This window comes from Erythrolamprus reginae, chromosome 5 (genome assembly GCF_031021105.1).
Source record: "Erythrolamprus reginae isolate rEryReg1 chromosome 5, rEryReg1.hap1, whole genome shotgun sequence".
NCBI lineage: Eukaryota > Metazoa > Chordata > Lepidosauria > Squamata > Dipsadidae > Erythrolamprus > Erythrolamprus reginae.
The window spans coordinates 34,176,649-34,197,284 of NC_091954.1; the positions used below are offsets into that span (position 1 = coordinate 34,176,649).

Sequence of the window (20,636 nt, forward strand, 5' to 3'; positions counted from 1 at the left end):
ATAAAATACAGAAAATAGTATAAGGGCAGACTAGATGGACCATGAGGTCTTTTTCTGCCGTCAGACTTCTATGTTTCTATGTAAATTGGGATACATGCAAAGATCTTCTGCAAGGACTTGTTGAAGCTACAGAGCATCATTGTAAGATTCCACCTTCACCCATGTATATACAGTAGATTGGTCCTTTTTAAAATCTTGCTTGCTGTTCAGTTAAATCAGAGGTTCAACTCCCAGAATTCTCCAGCCAGCTATGCTATGATGCGCTAGCTAGCTATGACAGCTATGCAATGATATGCTAGCTAACTATGACAGCTATTTTATGCTGGCTTAAGAATTCTGGGAGCTGAACTCCATAAGTCTTAAAGTTATCAAGTTTGGGGATTCCTAAGTTAAATGTTTTGACTTTTAGTGTAATAAGGTGACCTTATTAGAAGCTAATATTCTGCTAAACATATACACACACACAGCAGCGATGCAAGTACTCTAGCCCAAGGCAACTATAAATGCTAATTTATTTATTTTTTGACATGGCATGAAACGTAAAGTGGAAAATGTTTAGAAACCATATGCTTTCCAAACATAGTAAACATTTAGCTTTCCAATGAAAGTTTCAAGTTCATAACTGCACTCAAATACTCTTCATTTCCAGGATCCCTTTTCAGGGCACTTTCATAGGCTTCAATGGCTATTTCTTTTAATCCAGGGTTGTGGGAGATGAATCCAAGATGTTGGGAGATGAACCTCAATATCTCAACACATATTGGGCCTTTTTTAACTGTCTTATGTATCAACTGCTTCAAGCTCCTTTCACAGTTCTTTTGTTCAAATGAATAATTTTCAATTTGCAGCCCAGCCAAATAATGTTTCAAAGCATTCACTTTGGATTTTCTGTGATGTTCCTGAAAACGTCCATAATTAAAATGGAGCTGCTGCTTCTCTGCAGCACTCAGGTTGCTGATGGCAAACACTTTCTGAAAGGTTTCATCCGCTTCCCGCAGCTGTCGTTGTTCGGCATACATGTTAGCAAGGTCAAAATAAGCATAGACAAACTTGGTTTTACGTTCCACCACTTTTCGGAAATGAGAAATGCAAAGGTTCAGCAGTTCATGCTGCTTTAGAACAGACTGGAAATGGTCTTTGGACACTTTTTTTTTCACTGAAAAGTACTGTGTTCTATAGCAAATCCCAATCTGATGGTGCAAGAATCCAGAGTTTGGGGTCAAGCTTAATGCTTTCTTCAAATATTGCAATGATGTCTCTACATCTCCTTTCTTTCTGTAAAATTTGGCAGCGTATCTTAATACATAAGGAACATCAGGATATTTTCCAAGTACTTCCTCAATGTATTTTTGTCCTTCCTTCACTCTGTTTGTTTCCTGTAACTTTAATGCAAGGAGAGGAGTCACAAATATGTCGTTGGGATTCAGTTTTACTGCAAGCCTCAAAGGTTCCAGTGAAGAGACTTTTCCCAAACATTTTTTTGCATAATAATCTTCCTGGCGGTATATTGTGATTGCATAGCCTGAATTAAATTCTGGATTTTCAGGTTCTTTTTCCAGGGCTTTTTTAAAGCTCTCCTTGGCCTTTTCATAATACTTGCCTCCAAATTTTAGGAGAGCCCAACCCTTTTCACAGTCAATCTGTGGGAGCTCCATCTTATAAGGAGACTCACTTCCAAGTTTCTTGTAGGTGCTTTCTACCTTCGCCACGTAGCCTTGGGATTCAGTAAGATTGCCCATGTGGTAGTGCACCCAGGCATAGTTGCCCCAGGTAACTAGGCTTCTCTTTTCAACATCCCCAGGGTATTCTATGGGCACATTCTCTTCAGCTTTCTGTAATTTTTCCAGTGCTTCATCTTTCTTGTCATTCAGGAATTTCACATAAGCAAGAAGGTTGTAATTTTGAACTTTGGATTTGTTGATTAAGAACTGGATCTGCTCAGCAATTCTTTCCTCCAATTCATCAGGATCAATATGCTCTTTCTGCAACTCCCACGTAAAATAGCATTCAAGTTGTTGGAGAATCTCCTTTAAACCTTCCTGGGAGAGGAGGCTGCAGGACAAAAGGAAAGAGAAATGAGAGACATTTACATTGTGAAAATAAGAAACAATCCTATTATCTGTGATAATGGGAGATTTAAAAAAACACCTTGAACTTAGTGAAGGATTTTGTACTTTTAAAATATTATTTAAATATACTGGTAGATAGGAATTGGTAGTATTTGCAGTAATCATCTTCCAGAGAAGTAATGTTAATCTGAATGTGCCTGTGCTTTTATCATAGTGAAATAGAGTTGGAAAGCAGAAAATTAGAACACTGGAGATCATCCAAAAAGAGCATCCAGATAGATGTTCTTCTAATAAGTAGACTGCAAGATACCAGTCTTTAACTGTTTAGAGCAGGGGTCTCCAACCTTGGCAACTTTAAGACTTGTGGACTTCAAGTCCCAGAATTTCTCACCTGGTTGAGGAATTCTGGGAGTTGAAGTCTACAAGTCTTAAAGTTGCCAAGGTTGGAGACCATTTGTTTAGAACATTGGAAGACAAGCTGTGTTTCTCACATCTAATTTGCACCTTTAAAGACCTTTAAAGATATGCATACTTATTTTTCTAAAAAACCTTTGGGAATTCCTTGTTAACTGGTTTCAAAAAGTCAGAAAGTACCAGGCGAGTTTCCTTCAAATCCTTAGTGGAAGAAGTTTTAAATGCAAGTTTACAAACTTTTTTAAAATGTGCATTTGGGAAATAAATAGCAAAAGGTTATTAGAACTTTGATTGTATTTGACTTAAAATAAAATTCTGAAATTAATTATAACAATCATTCCTGTAAGAAAATGTTTTTGTTTCAAATTGTTTAAAAGAAAGTAGATAAGGCTTTGAAGTTTGGACACCAGAGGAAACTGGAAGAAATTATAGCTTACAACTACAGAAAAAAAACACTTATACAGTGGTACCTCATCTTACAAACGCCTCTTCTAACGAACTTTTCAAGATACGAACCCGGGGTTTAAGATTTTTTTGCCTCTTCTTCCGAACTATTTTCACCTTACAAACCCAAGCAGCTGCTGCTGGGATGAAGGGGGTTCTTCCCCCCCCTTTTTTTTTTGAAGAAAGAAAGGGGAGGGGCGGCTTGCAGGGGGAAAGACTTTGGAGAGAACAGCAAAGGGTGTCTTTTGAAGAAAGAAAAGGGAGGGGCGGCTTGCAGGGAGAAAGACTTTGGAGAGAACAGCAAAGGGTGTCTTTTGAAGAAAGAAAAGGGAGGGGCGGCTTGCAGGGGGAAAAGACTTTGGAGAGAACAGCGTGCTTGCAGAGGCACTGAAAGGGTGTCTTTTGAAGAAAGAAAAGGGAGGGGCGCCCCCCCTTGCCTTCCTTCCTTCCCACTCACCCTTTAGCCTAGCCTTGCTTCTTCCACCTGCCCCCTTTAGCTGCTCCTCCCTGCCCTCTGTTCGCCTCCCTTCTAAAGTTTGGGATTTTCCTGAAGGATTTGCACGCATTATTTGCTTTTACAGTGATCCCCCGGTTATTGCGTTCCCGACCATTGCGAACAGGCTAATTTGCGATTTTTCAACCCGGAAGTAAACAACACCATCTGCGCATGCGCGCCCTTTTTCTTTCTATGGCCACGCATGCGTAGATGGTGGAGTTTGCCGGGCAGATCAGCTGCTGGGCAGCTTCCCTGGGTCTTCCCCCTCTTGCCGGGGTTTCCCCTTTGCGTGGGCGGCGGGGAAACCCCAGCCCCGCTTCCCAGCTGAGTGGCGCGAGCAACGGCGTGGGCAGGCGGCGCTGGCTTCCCCTCAGGAGACGCGCCTGAGTGGCTTTTTGCTGTTCCTCTCAAGAGTTCTTGCGGGGGAAAAGCCGCTAGCCGGCTTTCGGAGCTCCTCCGGCGTCACCCGGCTTCTGGTAGAAGCCTTCTCTCTTTTTTTTCTTGCGGCGAGCCCGAGCCGTTCCTCTCTCGACCGCAGCCGATCTTCCCTCGGCCCCCTTTGGCCCCGTCGCCTCCTCCCCGCCTGCGAGACTCTTCTTCTCCGGCTTTCGGAGCTCCTCCGCCGTCACCCCGGCTTCTGGCAGAAGCCTTCTCTCTTTTTTTCCGTGCGCTTGGCGAGGAAAAGCAGGCGGGGAGGAGGCGACGGGGCCAAAGGGGGCCGAGGGAAGCTCGGCTGCGGTCGAGAGAGGAACGGCTCGGGCTCGCCGCAAGAAAAAAAAGAGAGAAGGCTTCTACCAGAAGCCGGGTGATGCCGGAGGAGCTCCGAAAGCACGAGCGGTGGCCGGACGAGCGGCGGCCGCACCAGCAGCGGCGGCATGAGCGGCGGCGGCACGAGCGGTGGCCGGACAAGCGGCGGCGGGCACCAGCGGCGGCCGGACAAGTGGCGGGCAGGCGGGCGGGCAGGCGGCTCCTCAGCTGTTGGGCGGGGGTCTTCCCAGGTGCGGAAGTAAAAAACACCATCTGCACATGCGCGGCCATGAAAAAAGGGCGCGCATGCGCAGATGGTGTTTTTACTTCTGCAGCGCTACTTCGCGAAAACCCGCTCATTGCGGGGGGTCCTGGAACGGAACCCTCGCAACGAGCGGGGGATCACTGTACATTGATTCCTATGGGAAACATTGTTTCATCTTACAAACTTTTCACCTTACAAACCTCCTCCTGGAACCAATTAAGTTCATATCATGAGGTTCTTTAATTTTCTTCTGTACTTACTATTGTGTTTACTTTTTTAAAAGTGGAAAATTAATAAAAATACTTAAAAAGAAAAAAAGAAAAGAAAAGAGAGGTATCTTTGAATAATGGACCCATGCATTAACTTTAAGATGTCTGCCTTATGGATAGACTCTGTTTAAAAATGGTTAAGGAAGGGGGAACAAGATTTATTGACAAGATTGCAACTGATCTGGAAGTATATTTAAAAGTGATGCATTGCTACAAGAATGATATGGTAAAAGGACTGGACATACAAAAGAAACTGGCTAATGTTTTAATAAGAAAGAATATGTAAATAACAAAGAAATAGAATGGCCTGAAAAAAGTCCTCTATTGGATTTACAAAAGAGGCTTGCAGACATGAAGAATTTTGTGTGAAGGGACAAAAAAAAGGAAATCAAAATCTGGGGCATTATTTGAAAGTGATCAAGGTTGTAAAAGGAATTAAAAGCTGAGTTACTTGATCATGATTAAAATAGAAATATAGGTATCTCTGGTCATCCTCAATAAACTTTGCTGATCAGAGCTAAAATGATAAGGCTGGGGTAAAAACGAAGCTCCCTTTTATGGCTGACTCAGGAATTATGGGATTTGAAGTGTGCTGAAATCTGCTCTGAGGATTTGTTTATAGATAGAAGATAAAATATGGGAAGAAGACACCATTTGTTGTATTTTAAAAGAAAACAATAAATTATTAAAATTAATTATACTTGAACAAAGAGAAAGCAATTTCTTTATAAAGTATAAAGATTTTCAGGTATTTTAAAAATTACTTATAATTATTTTTACCCACAAAACATCCATTCTTCTATTCATCACCTTCTTGGTAAAATATTCCATACTTTCCAGTATTTCAAAGCCCACAAGTTTGAATGTTAGCATTGTGGTAGTTGCCATGAATGCTGTCTAGAGATTGTTGACTTTAGATTTTAAGTAAAAAAAACTTCAAAAACATGGGAGTTGCCTGCACACTCACAATCCTCTCTCCCAGTGCTGTTTTCCTCTATATTCAGGATTTCATTAACACACCTAGCCATAAACTAACCACAAAGCTACAACATGTTAAGATACACCCCTCTGATTATTTTTTCTTACCCTTTTCCCCATTCTCCATCAACAATTAAGAACCACCAGAGTTCTCTTTTTAAGATTTCTCAAATTTTAAAACTGCTCTGTCACTCTCACAGAGGGACTCTGGGTGGTATTATAGATGAAACATCAAACCATAAAAATAATATATACAAATTTTTAAAAGGCAACGATGATTAAAATTCAACATTAAAGAGTTAATTTAAAAAGGAGGGTGAAAATAACATTCCGGGCACTATCCAATCCCACTGCATGTTCCTATGTGAGCACCAAGTTAGGCTGCAGACCAGAGGTGGGTTACTACCCGTGCGGTTTGGTGAACCGTTACGGTAGTGGCCTGCCGATGATGCAATTTTGGTGTGACGGCTCTGGTGTTGTCTTTGCCGGTCCGTGTGCACCACCCTCTTTCCCCCCCTAATTTTTGGCTCTCTGAGCATGTGGGATGCACGTCGCAATGCGCACCGGTAGGAGGAGGTAAGAGAAACCCACCCTGTTGTGGACTCATGTTTTTACATCTTTTTGGAAGGCCAGAACAATGGGGCCCCACCTCACAGGGTAGGGGGGGCGTGTTCCAGAGGACAGGAGCAACAGCAAAGGTTATGTTTCTGGACCCCACCGTAGTCGGAATTCTTTAACTGGCACAGAACTTAACTGGGTGGGACAAGTTGACACAATGGGGTGAAGACCAACAGCGGTAGGTGTTCTGGTTTCCGGCTAGAGCCTTTGTTAATTGGAATAACGACTTACTGAATGCAGAGATTTATAAAGCAAAAAACATCATCTTTATTCTTTCTCTCTTCTGTTACAAAACTTTTATCTCATTCTTTAGTAGTTAAATCACATAAAACAATCTCTGAGCACTCCTCCCTTACCTTAAGATTTATAGCTAGGCATCATTAGCCCAGAGTAATAGTTAAAAGACACAAAAAGCATAGCTGACTTCAAAGCCGCAGAACAGCACCTCCAAATTGATTTATAGCAGAATTGAAAACTCCGCCCTTCTTCTCTGCTGACACCCAGATGTGACGAATTAATTACTTAATTAATTAACCCGTTCCTCTCCTTAATATTTCTTCCCTGACATTTGCTCCCTTTGTCTTTGTAATCGTCTGAAATGAGGATTTAACCATCTATTATCTGTCTCTCCTTCACTGGAGTCTGAACTCATAGAAACGTCCTGTGATTCATCTCCCCCTTCTTCTTGGGCCTGTAAATCAGGGCCTGCCACTAATTCATAAACACTATCCAAATCAGAATTTTCAATATCTCCAAACTGAACAGGAGTATACACAACAGTAGATAGGCAGATAGGGTAGGACAGGACAGAGTTGGAAGGGACCCTAGTCCAATCGCCTGCTTAGGCAGGAAACCCTATAACAATGAGAGTGGACCTATGGCATGCGTGCCGGAAGTGGCATGCAAATCTATCTCTTTGGGCATGCCAGCTACCATCCGTTGCTCTTCTAGGTTCTGGCACGCACCAGGAAGCTGAGTTTCCAGTTTCCGGTGTGTGCATGTGCGCCAAACAAATGTTCTTGGCACGCGCATGCACACCAGAAACCAGAAGACTAGGTGACCAATGCATGCACACTGGAAACCATAAGCTTAACTTCCTGGCGCGCACATGCGCCCTGGAAAATTGCTCTCCCAGTTTCCAGCGCTCCTTCATGTGTGCACCAGCAGCTGTTCTTCTGGTTTGCACTGTGCACATATTCTCTCATTTTGGCATTCTGTGCCAAAAAGGTTCACTGTATACCATAGTTCCCTGTAAGCTGCACAGTGCGCTATAGCGCAGAGGTTTCTTCTTGTCGGCCCGGGAATTTCAAATTTAGCGCGGAGGACCGACCAACGCGCTGGAATATGAAATCAGAACTGTTGCTGCTCTACAACATAGGGCAGCAACAGTTCCTTAAGCAAAAGCGGGAAACAAAGGGGCCAATCGCAGGCCCGCTTTCTTCCCCGCCCCTTAAATCCTGGATTTTCTCCTCCCCGCCCCCCAGCAGCCAAACAATTGTTTAGCTGCCACCGGGTAAGGTAAGAAAATCGGGCCTCTCCTCTAAGCGGAAAGCTAAGAGGCTCAGCGGCGCGGCCCGCCGCTAGGCCTCTTAAGCCTCGGGGGGGGAGGGTGTTGCCGCTGACTGCCGAGATGACTGGGTGCCGCAGCAAGGTAAGAGGCCTGGTGGTGCGGCCCGCCACTAGGCCTCTAAGCCTCGGTGGGGGTTGCCGCCAACTGCCGAGACGATCGGTGCCACAGCAAGGTAAGAGGCTTGGTGGCACAGCCCGCTGCTAGGCCTCTAAGGCTTGGTGGGGGGGTTTGCCGCCAACTGCCGAGACGACCGGTGCCGCAGCAAGGTAAGAGGCCTGGTGCTGTTGCCGCCGACTGCCGAGACGACCGGTGCCGCAGCAAGGTAAGAGACCTGGTGGTGCGGCCTGCCGCTAGGCCTTTAAGCCTCAGTGTGGGAGGGGTGCCGACGACTGGGCCTCTTACCTTTCCGCGGGGCCCTCTTCTTTGTGCCTTCCAACTTTTCCGGCAGCTGCTGCGCCCCGCCCGGCTCAAGCTTCCCTGGCGGCGGCCGCGTGTGAGCTTTGGGGCCCGGAGGGAGGGAGGCCGGCAGCAGTGGGAGGGCAGCGGCGGCACCGGGCAGTAGCCGTGGCACGGCGGCAGGGTGATCGGCTGCAAACTCCAGGACAGAGGCACCAACGCGGCATCTGGACGTGTTGCTAGACGCCGTACATGCTGGCTTTGCGTGGCTGGAACTTGCCTGCTGGCTGGGCCAGGATGGAGGCTTCAGCCCCATGCCCATCGCAATGCCAGCATGCAGGGCCACCATCAGGAATTTTGGGGCCCCATACAGCCTAAGTGTCTGGGCCCCCCTGCCATTTTAAAACTATTTTAAGTCGCCGAGCCATTCCATCCCCTGGGGATCATTTCCCGCTTCACGCCAAGCGAGGCGGTCCCAGGCGGTCCCATAGGCCAGTGTTTCCCAACCTTGGCAACTTGAAGATATCTGGACTTCAACTCCTAGAATTCCCCAGCCAGCAAACGCTGGCTGGGGAATTCTGGGAGTTGAAGTCCAGATATCTTCAAGTTGTCAAGGTTGGGAAGCACTGCCATAGGCTATTTCAGGAACTGGGTTAAGCCGATTGTGTGGACTCATCCAGGAGAAAGAAAGAAGCGGGAGCGGCGAGGGAAAGAAAGCCTCCTGGCATTGGTCAGGGGGAGCATGGCTTATTTACGGCTCCTTGGCACTTCTCCTTTCTTGGAAGAGGCCTTGTTGACAAAACCAGCCACTGGCGAGGAGCTGGAAAGGACAAGGGGAGAGAAAAAGCAGGGTACCAGCAGTCAGGCAGGTGTCTTGAGGGGGCACTCCCATCTGGAAGGAAGGGAAGAAAGGCGAGGGCGAGCTATGAAGGAAGGAAGAAGGTAGGAAGGAAGGAAGGAAGGAAGGAAGGAAGGAATGGTAAAAGGGGCGATCAAGAGAGGAATGGGTGAATGAATGGAGGGTGGGAAGGAAGGAAGGAAAGAGGGAAGGGACAGGAACAGAGGAAGGGTGCAGAGAAAGCAAGGAAAGGTGTGAAAGGGGAGAGTAAGAGAGGAAGGAGTGAAAGAAGGGAGGGAGGGAGGAAAGAAGGGAGTGAGGAGAAGGAAAGCAAGAAATGGAGGGAGGGAAGGAAGGAAGGAAAGAAAGGGGGAAGGGACAGGAACAGAGGAAGGAAGCAAGGAAACTTATGAAAGGGGAGAGTAAGAGAGGAAGGACTGAAGGAAGGGAGGGAAGAAGGTAGGAAGGAGAAAGAAAAGAAAAAGAGCAAGAAAGAAAGCAAGAAAGGGGGAATGAAAGAAATGGAAGGAGGGAAGGAAGGAGAGAAAGAGAAAGAAAGAAAGCAAAAGAAAGAAAAAAGAATGAAAGAGCAATAGAGAAAGAAAGAAAAAGAAATGAAAGAAAGAAAGAAGGAAAGAGAATGAAAGAGAAATAAAAATAGAGAGGGGGAATGAAAGAAATGGAAGGAGGGAAGGAAGGAGAGAAAGCAAGAGAAAGCAAGAGAAAGAAAAAAGAATGAAAGAGCAAGAGAGAAAGAGAGAAAAGAAGGAAAGAAGGAAAGAAAGAGAAATAAAAATAGAGGGGGAATGAAAGAAATGGAAGGAGGGAAGGAAGGAGAGAAAGAAAGAGAAAGAAAGAAAAAGAAAAAAAGAATGAAAGAGCAAAAGAGAATGAGAGAATGAGAGAACGAAAGAAAGTAAGTAAGGCAACTCCAAAGAAAGGCTCACTGAGCGGATGCATGAAAAGAGGGACCTGGATCTCCACTTGCCTCCCCCTCGCGCTTACCTGCTCCCAGCACCAGCAGCAGGAATGCAAGCAACTAAGCCGGCGCCCACCCAAAAGAAGCCATTGGCCCAACACCTCCGGAGGCCGAAAGGCGCGGCTCTCTTGCCCTCGCAATACTCGGGGGGACACAAGACCGGCAGAGAAGCCGGCCGGGCTTAGCCCTCTCCAGGCTTCCCCAATTCCGCTTCCCCAGCAGCGCGGCTTGGCTTCTGGAGGGTCGAGACACCCCCGCGGTGACTCCTCCTTCCGCGGCTGCCATCAGGGCTGCCTGTCTGTCGGCCTCCCCGCCTTCTTTCCTTGCGGGGGTGGGAAGAAGGTGTGGGCTGCTGTCGGGGGAGAAGCTCCGCAGAGGCAGAGTTTGTCACAATCCGGGTTGGGGAGTTTTTGGCGGGCACCGCCCCCCCCCCCCCCATTTTTCAATTTGGCCGGGCCCATGACACCACTCCCAGTAATACCGGTCTATCGGCGGCCCTGCCAGCATGTACGTGTCTAGCAACACATCCAGATGCCACGTCAGTGCTTCCGTCCTGCAGTTCTGACCACCGTCCCACGGCTACTGCCCACTGCCGCTGTCCACCCTCCCTCTGGGCCCCAAAGCTCACACCCTGCCACCGCCAGGGAAGCTCCAGCCAGGCGGGGCGCTGCAGCTACCCTAAAACCTGGAAGAGGGCTGCCGCGTGGTTTACGAAAAAGAAAGAGATAGCAAGAGAGGGAGAGAGGGGGGGAGAAAAAGAGAGAGAAAGCAAAAAAGAGAAACAGCAAGAGAGAAAGATAGCAAGAGAGGGAGGGGGGAGAAAGAGAAAGCAAAAAAGCGAAAGAGACATAGCAAGAGAGAGAAAGAGATAGCAAGAGAGGGAGAGAGGGGGGAGAGAAAGAGAGAGAAAGCAAAAGAGAAAGAGAGGGGGGAAGGAGGGAGAGGGAAGGACATAGAGGGAGGGAAGGAGGGAGAAAGAGCAAAAAAGAGAGGAAGGAGGGGAGAAAGAAAGAGGGATGGAGAGAAAGAATGAGGAAGGGAGAGGAGGAAAGAGGGGGAAAGGAAAAAGGGAGGATGAGATAGAAAGGAGGGAGAGGGGGGAAGTAGTATAGGGAGAGGGAGGGAGAAAGGCAGGGGGAGAGAAAGATAGAAAGGAAAGAGGGAGAGAGGAGAGGGGGGAGCAATTATTTTTTAAAAAACAAATAGTGATAAAATTTTCTTTTCTTTGACTATGTCACAAAGGTGTTGGATGAAGGTGGTGCCGTGGATATTGCCTACCTGGACTTCAGCAAAGCTTTGATATGGTTCCATATAAAGAGCTGATAGATAAATTAGTGAAGATTGGACTTAATCCCTGGATAGTTCAATGGATTTGCAGCTGGCTGAAGCATAGACATCAGAGAGTTATTGTTAATGGCGAGTATTCTGAGCAGTGTCAGGTTACAAGCGGTGTGCCACAAGGGTCTGTTCTGGGTCCTATTCTTTTTAATATGTTTGTGAGTGACATAGGGGAAGGTTTGGTAGGAAAAGTTTGCCTATTTGCCGATGACTTTAAAGTGTGCAATAGGGTTGATATTCCTGGAGGGGTCTGTAATATGGTAAATGATTTAGCTTTACTAGATAAATGGTCAAAGCAATGGAAACTGCAGTTTAATGTTTCCAAATGTAAAATAATGCACTTGGGGAAAAGGAATCCTCAATCTGAGTATTGTATTGGCAGTTCTGTGTTAGCAAATACTTCAAAAGAAAAGGATTTAGGGGTAATGATTTCTGACAGTCTCAAAATGGGTGAACAGTGCAGTCAGGCGGTAGGGAAAGCAAGTAGGATGCTTGGCTGCATAGCTAGAGGTATAACAAGCAGGAAGGACCGTTATACTTACCTGAACGGTCTTCTCGATGCACTGCAAGGAGAGTCCAGGATGGGTTATTCTCAGCCTGATTGGCTGGGACTGAGTTTAATTTAAATATTTAAATATTAGTCAGGCACCGCCCCCCCTTAGCCCTCCAGTCTAACAAGCACGAAGGAGCAGTAATGTCAAATTAAGGTTTATTAAACTTGGATCAACTCTCAAAATCTAACCATAACCACAACGATAATTGACCCTGGTCCCAACAACCGGGTGGGTCTGGACTCTCCTTGCAGTGCATCGAGAAGACTGTTCAGGTAAGTATAACGGTCCTTCTCCAATGCACTTGCAAGGAGAGTCCAGGATGGGATATACCCAAGTTAAAGTCAGAGGGAGGGAGAAGGTTGGACCAGGGGTTCTGAAAAAGAACACACCCCCTGCAACACCCTCCTTCCAAAGGCCGCTTCCGAGGAGGCAAAGGAGTCTATCTTGTAATGTCTTATAAAGGTGGACGGAGCTGCCCACGTGGCCGCTCGACAAATGTCCTCGAGTGAAGCCTGTGTCCTCCAGGCCGATGACGTGGCCGCACTCCTGGTGGAGTGAGCAGTTATCCCCTGTGGTATGGTAGTGTTCTTGGCAGAGTAGGCCTCTGAGATACAATCCCTCAACCACCTGCTGATGGTTTGAGGAGACACCTTCTTACCCATCGTTCTGGTGGAGAAAGACACAAAGAGACCTTCGGAAGATCTGAACTCCTGAGTTCGATGTACATAGATTTTTAAAGCACGTCTAACGTCCAGTTTGTGTCACCTCAGCTCCGATGGGTGGCTGCCGTGGGTGCAGAAGTCCGGCACCACGATGTCTTGTGACCTATGAAAGTACGTGTTCACCTTTGGGACAAAGGCTGGGTCTAATCGAAGCACCACCCTGTCTGGATAAAACCGACAAAGATCTTGTCTGATGGATAGTGCTGAAATCTCCGAGACCCTCCTGGCTGATGTAATAGCCACCAGGAAGGCAGTCTTAATGGAGAGGAACCTCAGGGAGATATGTCGTAAAGGTTCGAACGGTGGACCTGTCAAGGCATGAAGGACCAGCGAGAGGTCCCAGGAAGGAAACCTATGCACCGCTGAAGGCTTTAGGTTGGTCGCTCCGCGCAGAAAATCCTTGATCCATGGATGCTTCGAGAGGGAACGGCAGTGACTCCCGACGAGGACCGTTGACAGGGCAGCGACGTGGCGACGAAGAGTATTCAGGGCAAGACCCCGGTCCAGGCCCGCTTGTAGGAAGGAGAGCACCATCAAGGGAGATGCTCCCTGCGGGTCCACCTGTCTCTGTTTGCAGAAATCGGCGAACGCCGCCCAAGTATTCTGGTATAACCTCCTGGTGGAAGGTCTGCGGGCTGCCTGCATAGTGTCTATGACTGCCTCCGGCACGAGCTGGGTCCTCAGATGTTCCCGCTCAAGTGCCAGACGGTCAGCTGCCACCAGTGAGGCTCCGGATGACTCATTGCCCCCTGTGTGAGGAGTACTCGATGATCCGGAATTCTCCAGTAGGCCGAGATCGAGAGTTCCATCAAGTCTGCGAACCAGATGCACCTCGGCCAGTAAGGGGCTAGAAGGAGAACCTCCGCTCGTTCCTCCAGTAGTTTTCAAATGACTCTCGGTATCAGAGGAATTGGCGGGAAGGCATAAAGCAGACCCGCTGGCCACCTTTGGTGTAAAGCATTCACTCCCTCCGCTCCGGGTGAGGGGAAGCGGGAGAAAAAACGGGGGAGTTGGGTGTTGTGGACAGTCGCAAAGAGGTCTAGTATAGGCTCGCCGAACCTGCTGACCAGCTCCTGGAAGATCCTGGGGTCGAGGTGCCACTCCCCGGGATCCACAGTCTCCCGACTCAACCAGTCCGCGTAAACATTGTCGACCCCTGAGATGTGTTCCGCTGAAATAGAGGCCAAATTGGCCTCCGCCCACCGTATCAGGGACTCCGACTCCTTCATTAGGCGACAAGATCGTGTGCCGCCCTGCCTGTTGATATGTGCCCTGGTAGAAACATTGTCCGTGAGGACCAGGACGTGACGCCCTCGCACCATGGGGGCGAAACTCCGGAGGGCCAACGAGACCGCCTTCAGCTCCAGGAAGTTGATGTTGGTGTCCTGTAAGTCCCGACGGTCCCATAAGCCCTGGGCCATCTGGGAGGCAAGGTGGGCCCCCCATCCCAACAAACTGGCATCGGTTGTCAGTGTGATATGTCGTTTTGTGAGATATGAGGATCCCTTGTCCAACGCCGGAGAAATCCACCAGCTTAGCGAGCTGCGAACCCCCTGCGGAAGGAAAATCCTCCTGTGTAGGTGGCTTGACTTTGTCCTTTGGAAAGGAAACAGGAACCACTGCAACGGTCTTAAGTGGTGTCTGGCCCACGGGACTACCTCTATACAGGAAACCAGGGTCCCCAAAATCTTTGACAGGAAGGAAAGTCTCGGGAACCTCTGACCTTTCAGATCTCTTAAGAGTCTCCTGATGGAGGACCGCTGCTCCGGGGAGAGGGAGACCATACTCTGAGTGGTATCGATGATGGTCCCCAGGTGAGCTAGCCTCCTCGTGGGCGTCAAGTGGCTCTTGTCCCAATTTACTGTGAAGCCATGGCGTTCGAGAGTGCTGATGGTCAATTGCAGATCCCGAAAGGCCTGGTCTCTTGTCTTTGCTAGTATGACAATGTCGTCTAGGTACGCCATGAGGCGTACCGACTTCTGTCGCAGAGAAGAAGTGAGAACGTCCAAGAGTTTTGTAAAGGTTCTGGGAGCGGACGAAAGCCCAAAGGGCATTGATCTGTATTGAAAGTGGATTCCACTCAGACAGAACCGGAGAAACCTCCTGTGTGGAGGGAAGATGGGAACGTGCAAGTAAGCCTCTTTGAGGTCTATTGACGTTAATAAGTCCATGTGACGGATAGACGCGAGGGTGGTTCTCAGCGAGTGCATTTTGAAGCGTCTGTACCTTACGTAGATGTTCAGTTGACGCAGGTTCAGAATCAGTCTGACCCCTCCAGAGGTTTTGGGGACGAGGAAAACTGGAGAGTAAAACCCCGTACCTCGTTCTCCTGTTGGAACCTCTTCTATGGCTCCTATCTCCAGGAGATGAGAGACCTCTTGTTGAAGCAGCTTCCTCTTTTGTGCATCCCGGGGGAGCTGACAGGTGACAAAACGTTGGGGAGGAAGATGAAGGAATTCGATCCTTAGACCCTCGGCCACAGTGGTCGCCGCCCAGGCGTCCGAAGACAAACCGGCCCATGGTTTCGCGAAGTGAGCCAGCCTGCCCCCTAATGGAAAGGGGGTGAGGGAGTCATTTATTCTTCCTGAAGCCCCGTCCAGCTCCTCTGAAGGGTCTGCGTCCCTGATAGGGCCTGCCGCGGTCCTGAGTAGTAGACCTATCTGACCGATAAGACCCTTGGTTGAAGGAGCCCTGGAAGTAAGGCCTCGATGACTGGGCTGTGCTCGAGGAGGGCTCCGAGCGAAAGGGCTGGCGCCTTTGATATGGAGTGAAGCGTCTCTCCGGTTTCTTCGACCTTGGCATGACTTTCTTTTTGTCCTTATCCTCGATCAACACGTCGTCAAGGACCTCTCCAAAGAGCTTGCCACCCTTAAACGGTGCTGAGGCCAAGCTCCATTTGGACTTGACATCCGCTTGCCAGCTGCGCAGCCATATGAGCCGGCGGGAGGACACTGACGAGGCCATGGCCCTGGCCGCGAACTTGGCTGCATTAGCCGTCGCATCTGCCGAGAATTCGGTGGCCGCAAGGATTTTATTTAGATCCTGGCGAAGGCGTCCGTCCTCAGGATCCACCCTTGACTGGAGCTCCTTAATCCAAAGGAGAGTAGCCCGGTTAAAAAAGGAGGCCGCAGAGGAGGCCCGAATGGCCCAGGCCGCCATCTGGTGGGTCTTGCGCACAAGATTTTCGGCTCTCTTGTCCTCAGCCCGTAGACCCTCCTGAGACTCGGAGGGAACCAGGGCATTGGAAACTAAGCTGGTGACTGGCTTGTCCACCACCGGGAACGATAGCAAGTCCTCCATTTGCTGGTCAAAGGAGTACAATTTGCGGTCGAGATTGGACGGGCCCTGTGCCGCTGCCGGGTTCTCCCAAGGCCTCTGAACCGTTTCCAAGAACAGATGCGAGGAAGGAATGTCCACTGTCTCTTGGCTTGGTAGAACGAAAAGGCCAGCCTTAGGTTGGGATGAAGCGGAGGCATCTGGTTGTCCGCCCTCCCCTGCCTGTTCGATGGTGAGCTTGGCCTTATTGAGGAGGACCCTAAACAGGGATGATTTGAAGAGACCTGCGAAGGCGGGTTGTTCCGGGGGGTGTTCATCCCCCGATAGGTCATCCTCTTGATCGCTAAAGTCACCTTGAATGGAATCCTCCTCCTCCATAGACCCAGTCATAGAGTGAGAGGCTGGGGCAGTCCAAGGATCCCTGGATCTCGATGGGGGAGGACCCGCCAGAGCATGTGTTTGATATGCTCCTGTCTCCACTCCCTGGGAAAAAGCATTGGCGATGAGATCTTGCAGGGCCTGTGGCATGCTCTGCCAAGTGTCTTGAGCGGTACGCAAACCCGCTGCTGTCGGGGTGAAGGTAGATGACTGCGCTGACACATGGTGAGAAGGGGCACATGATTGAGGTAGAAAGGTGCCCGGCCACATGGGAGTTTGCCTTCCCCAGGTGCGTGCCTCCGAAGGGTTTGGTTGTGTAGGCCTCTCTGGAGACCAGTCCCTTTCAGAAGCCGAGCCTGCTACCCCTGCTGGAATCACGGGGGAGGCTGGCGGAGGCGTGGGGCCAAAGGCTCTAGAAGGTATTGAGGCTTGCTTTTGTGAGGCCTCCAGTTGCCTCTCCAGGGCTTTTATTCGTTTCTCTGCTTCTCTGAGAGAAGAGCCCTGAGAGGTTTTTGTCTTTTGGCCCTTTTCTTTAGGGGTGTTGGGCCTAGCAATGGTGATGGCCTCCTCCCCTGTTTGGGCTGGTTGTTCTGCCATAACCTTCCCCTTATACACTCACGGTCAGGAGAGAGAATAGAGCACGAACCAGCCAGAAGCCTTATTATTTTACTTGAAGAAATGGCGATGCAGAAATAACGGAGCTAAGACTCCACTGCGCATGCGTGATATCAGGCCAGAAGGAAAAATACCCCAAGGGAGAGCTCTCCACAGGGCTAGCCCGGCCCTTGCTCCTATTGGCTAAAATCCCTGTCTGGTGACGTTGCCATGGCAACCGCTTGTCGGCCTGAGCAGAGCTGCAGCTCCGAGCGAAAAAACAGGCCGGGAGCTAACAAACCAGCAGGGGGCGGGCGGGGACTCCTCCTCCGCCCTGACTTGCTGTCGGAGGGCTGGCCCTCCGTTGCCGTGACGACCGCCGCTGCAGTCTCCTCTGGCAAGTAATAAAGCCTCAGAATCGGGCGGGAACTCTTCTCTTCCATTCCCGCCCTTATACTGCCCCCCCCCCAAGATGGCGACGCTCCGTGCCTGCCTATTGAGCTGAGGGAATCCTCGGCAGGGCTCGATGTGAGCGGCAAGTGGTGGTGGTGGGGGGGGTGTTCCTGTCGGGGCTTCTGGGGGCTGTCTTCCGGCTTCGAATCCCGATCTTCAAGCGGCATATTCGCCATGGGGAGCAGGCCCCCCACAGCGGCAGCTGACCGCCTTCCCACCGGGTGCCACCGCGGAGGTAAGCGACCCGGGCGCTCCTCTGGGACCTTTCAACAGGCCCTTTTGCCTGTTGAGAGGAGCTGCAGTATAGGGGGGTTAAACCCACTGGGAGTATTAACCCCCGCTGCTAACTTGAAGCCGCCCCCTGTGCCTGAAAGAAAGAAAACACAAGAATACATTATTATAAACAATACTAACAATTTAGCAATAAAATTAACCCTATTAAATTAAGTTTAATAGGAGAACTAAAACTCAAAGTCCCATTACTGCGACTGAGTTTTTTAGACTGGAGGGCTAAGGGGGGCGGTGCCTGACTAATATTTAAATATTTAAATTAAACTCAGTCCCAGCCAATCAGGCTGAGAATAACCCATCCTGGACTCTCCTTGCAAGTGCATTGGAGAAGAGGGAGATTATGATCCCGCTATATAGAATGCTGGTGAGACCACATTTGGAATACTGTGTTCAGTTCTGGAGACCTCACCTACAAAAAGATATTGACAAAATTGAACGGGTCCAAAGACCGGCTACAAGAATGGTGGAAGGTCTTAAGCATAAAACGTATCAGGAAAGACTTAATGAACTCAATCTGTATAGTCTGGAGGACAGAAGGAAAAGGGGGGACATGATTGAAACATTTAAATATATTAAAGGGTTAAATAAGGTTCAGGAGGGAAGTGTTTTTAATAGGAAAGTGAACACAAGAACAAGGGGACACAATCTGAAGTTAGTTGGGGGAAAGATCAAAAGCAACATGAGAAAATATTATTTTACTGAAAGAGTAGTAGATCCTTGGAACAAACTTCCAGCAGACGTGGTAGATAAATCCACAGTAACTGAATTTAAACATGCCTGGGATAAATATATATCCATCCTAAGATAAAATACAGAAAATAGTATAAGGGCAGACTAGATGGACCATGAGGTCTTTTTCTGCTGTCAGACTTCTATGTTTCTATGTTTCTAAAATAATTATTTTTCCCTTTCCAGGTCTTCTAGGGTTAATCAATAAGACCTTCTTGAAAATTAAAAAGTAAAGCACTAGCTCAAGCTATTTGGCTAAATGTATTTCAATTTTCTCTGTATTCAATTTCTTCCTAGGACAAGAGAGATTCAAAACATTGAAGAGAAAGGGAGAGAAAGAGGGAGGAAGGCCAGGAGAGAAAAATTATTTCTGTGCTCAAGGCAGGAGGACTAGAAGGTGAATCTCCCCATACCTTAATAACCTTTTCAAAGTTGGTGTCATTTTTTATTGCAATGTTATACTTTCCAGATCAACATCCCTGAAAATGTACAATACAAAAATTATATTTAACCCTGCTGTTTTCGTCCTTGGGTCCTTTTAGATCCAAAACAAAATTCTAAAAGAATTTTCCCTGCATGTCTGAAACTTGAAATTACATGACTTTATCTCATTTGAGGGGTTCTTTCTAAGGGGGGGGGGGTGTTTTGCTTGTTTAGTTTTTGCTGGGCAAAAATACTTACACTTGCACCCATGCTGGTCCTTTTAAACCCGGAGTAAAAAAGGTTGGTTCTAGCTATTGGAAGTGTTTTTTTAAATACTTTTTTCTGAACATTTCTGAACGTAATGGAATGAAAAATGAAATGAAAAAAAAATGATGCTTATTTATTTTGCTCAGAAAATGGCTAATCTTATCTATCTATAAGTTGAAAAAATTACATACAGCTGGGAGGCGATTTTCTGAGCAAAATAAACAAATAAGCATTCAGTAAGTGCATCACTTGATTTTTTGATTTTTGATTTATTTTCTCAGAGGTTGCATAAAATCAGTGGCAACGCCGACAAGCCTGCAAGCCCCTCATTCAATGGCAGACAAGGCTTCTGGGCTGTGGTGCTGCACAAGGCTTGAAGCGCAAAGCTAATGATACTAGTACTGGAGTAAATTTCCCGAAGAAAAGCTTTAAGTTTAAGCCTGAGTGGCTGAATGAGTTGGAAACTAAACTGCCAACCTCAAGTAAAAACCAAATAACAAAACTGGGCAATATCTTCACTTATAGTGAAAATAATGAAGATATTGTTTGCCACATATGCAAAGAAGCCCGTGCAGGTTGCCCATTCGCCACTGGAAAGAAATGGGTTGATTGGAAACTTGATTATTTGAAGCGTCACATCATTCAAAAGATTCACCTGGATTCGGTCACCAAATTACAGTACCAGAAATCTGGAGGGCTGCAGAGACTACTGACTGAAAGTGCAGAAGACAGAGCGAAGGACCGTTGAACTTACCTGAACGGTCTTCTCGATGCACTGCAAGGAGAGTCCAGGATGGGTTATTCTCAGCCTGATTGGCTGGGACTGAGTTTAATTTAAATATTTAAATATTAGTCAGGCACCGCCCCCTTAGCCCCCCAGTCTAAAAAACTCAGTCGCAGTATTTATTTATTTTATTTATTTTATTACTTAGATTTGTATGCCGCCCCTCCAGTCTAATAAGTACGAAGGAGCAGTAATGAAAAAAAAAGAACGATTGAGAACAACAAGGAAACTGCGAACCTGGTCCCAAAGAACCGGGCAGGTCTGGACTCTCCTTGCAGTGCATCGAGAAGACCGTTCAGGTAAGTTCAACGGTCCTTCTCCAATGCACTTGCAAGGAGAGTCCAGGATGGGATATACCCAAGTTAAGGTCAGAGGGAGGGAGAAGGTTGGACCAGGGGCGCTGAAAATGAACAAACCCCTTGCAAAACCCTCCTTCCAAAAGCTGCCTCCGAGGAAGCAAAAGAGTCAATCTTGTAATGTCTTATAAAGGTGGACGGAGCTGCCCACGTGGCTGCTCGACAAATGTCCTCGAGTGAGACCTGAGTCCTCCAGGCCGATGACATGGCCGCACTCCGGGTAGAGTGAGCTGTTATCCCTTGTGGAACTATAGTGTTCTTAGCGGTGTAAGCCTCAGAAATACAATCCCTCAACCACCGACTGATTGTCTGAGGCGACACTTTCTTCCCCATCGTTCTGGTGGAGAAAGAGACGAAGAGACCCTCGGAAGACTGGAACCCGAGTCCG

The 20,636-nt window shown here is 48.1% G+C and overlaps 1 protein-coding gene across 1 annotated transcript in view; it reads right to left on the reverse strand.

Annotated features, from left to right (window-relative positions):
- Nucleotides 1–495: 495 nt before the first annotated feature.
- LOC139167646 (interferon-induced protein with tetratricopeptide repeats 5-like) overlaps nt 496–20,636 on the reverse strand; it is a 50,226-nt gene continuing 30,085 nt past the window's right edge. The window contains exon 2 of the mRNA XM_070752336.1: nt 496–2,052. Coding sequence (XP_070608437.1) covers nt 591–2,052 — 1,462 coding nt within the window. The 3' untranslated portion in view covers nt 496–590. The remainder of the gene's footprint in view (nt 2,053–20,636) is intronic.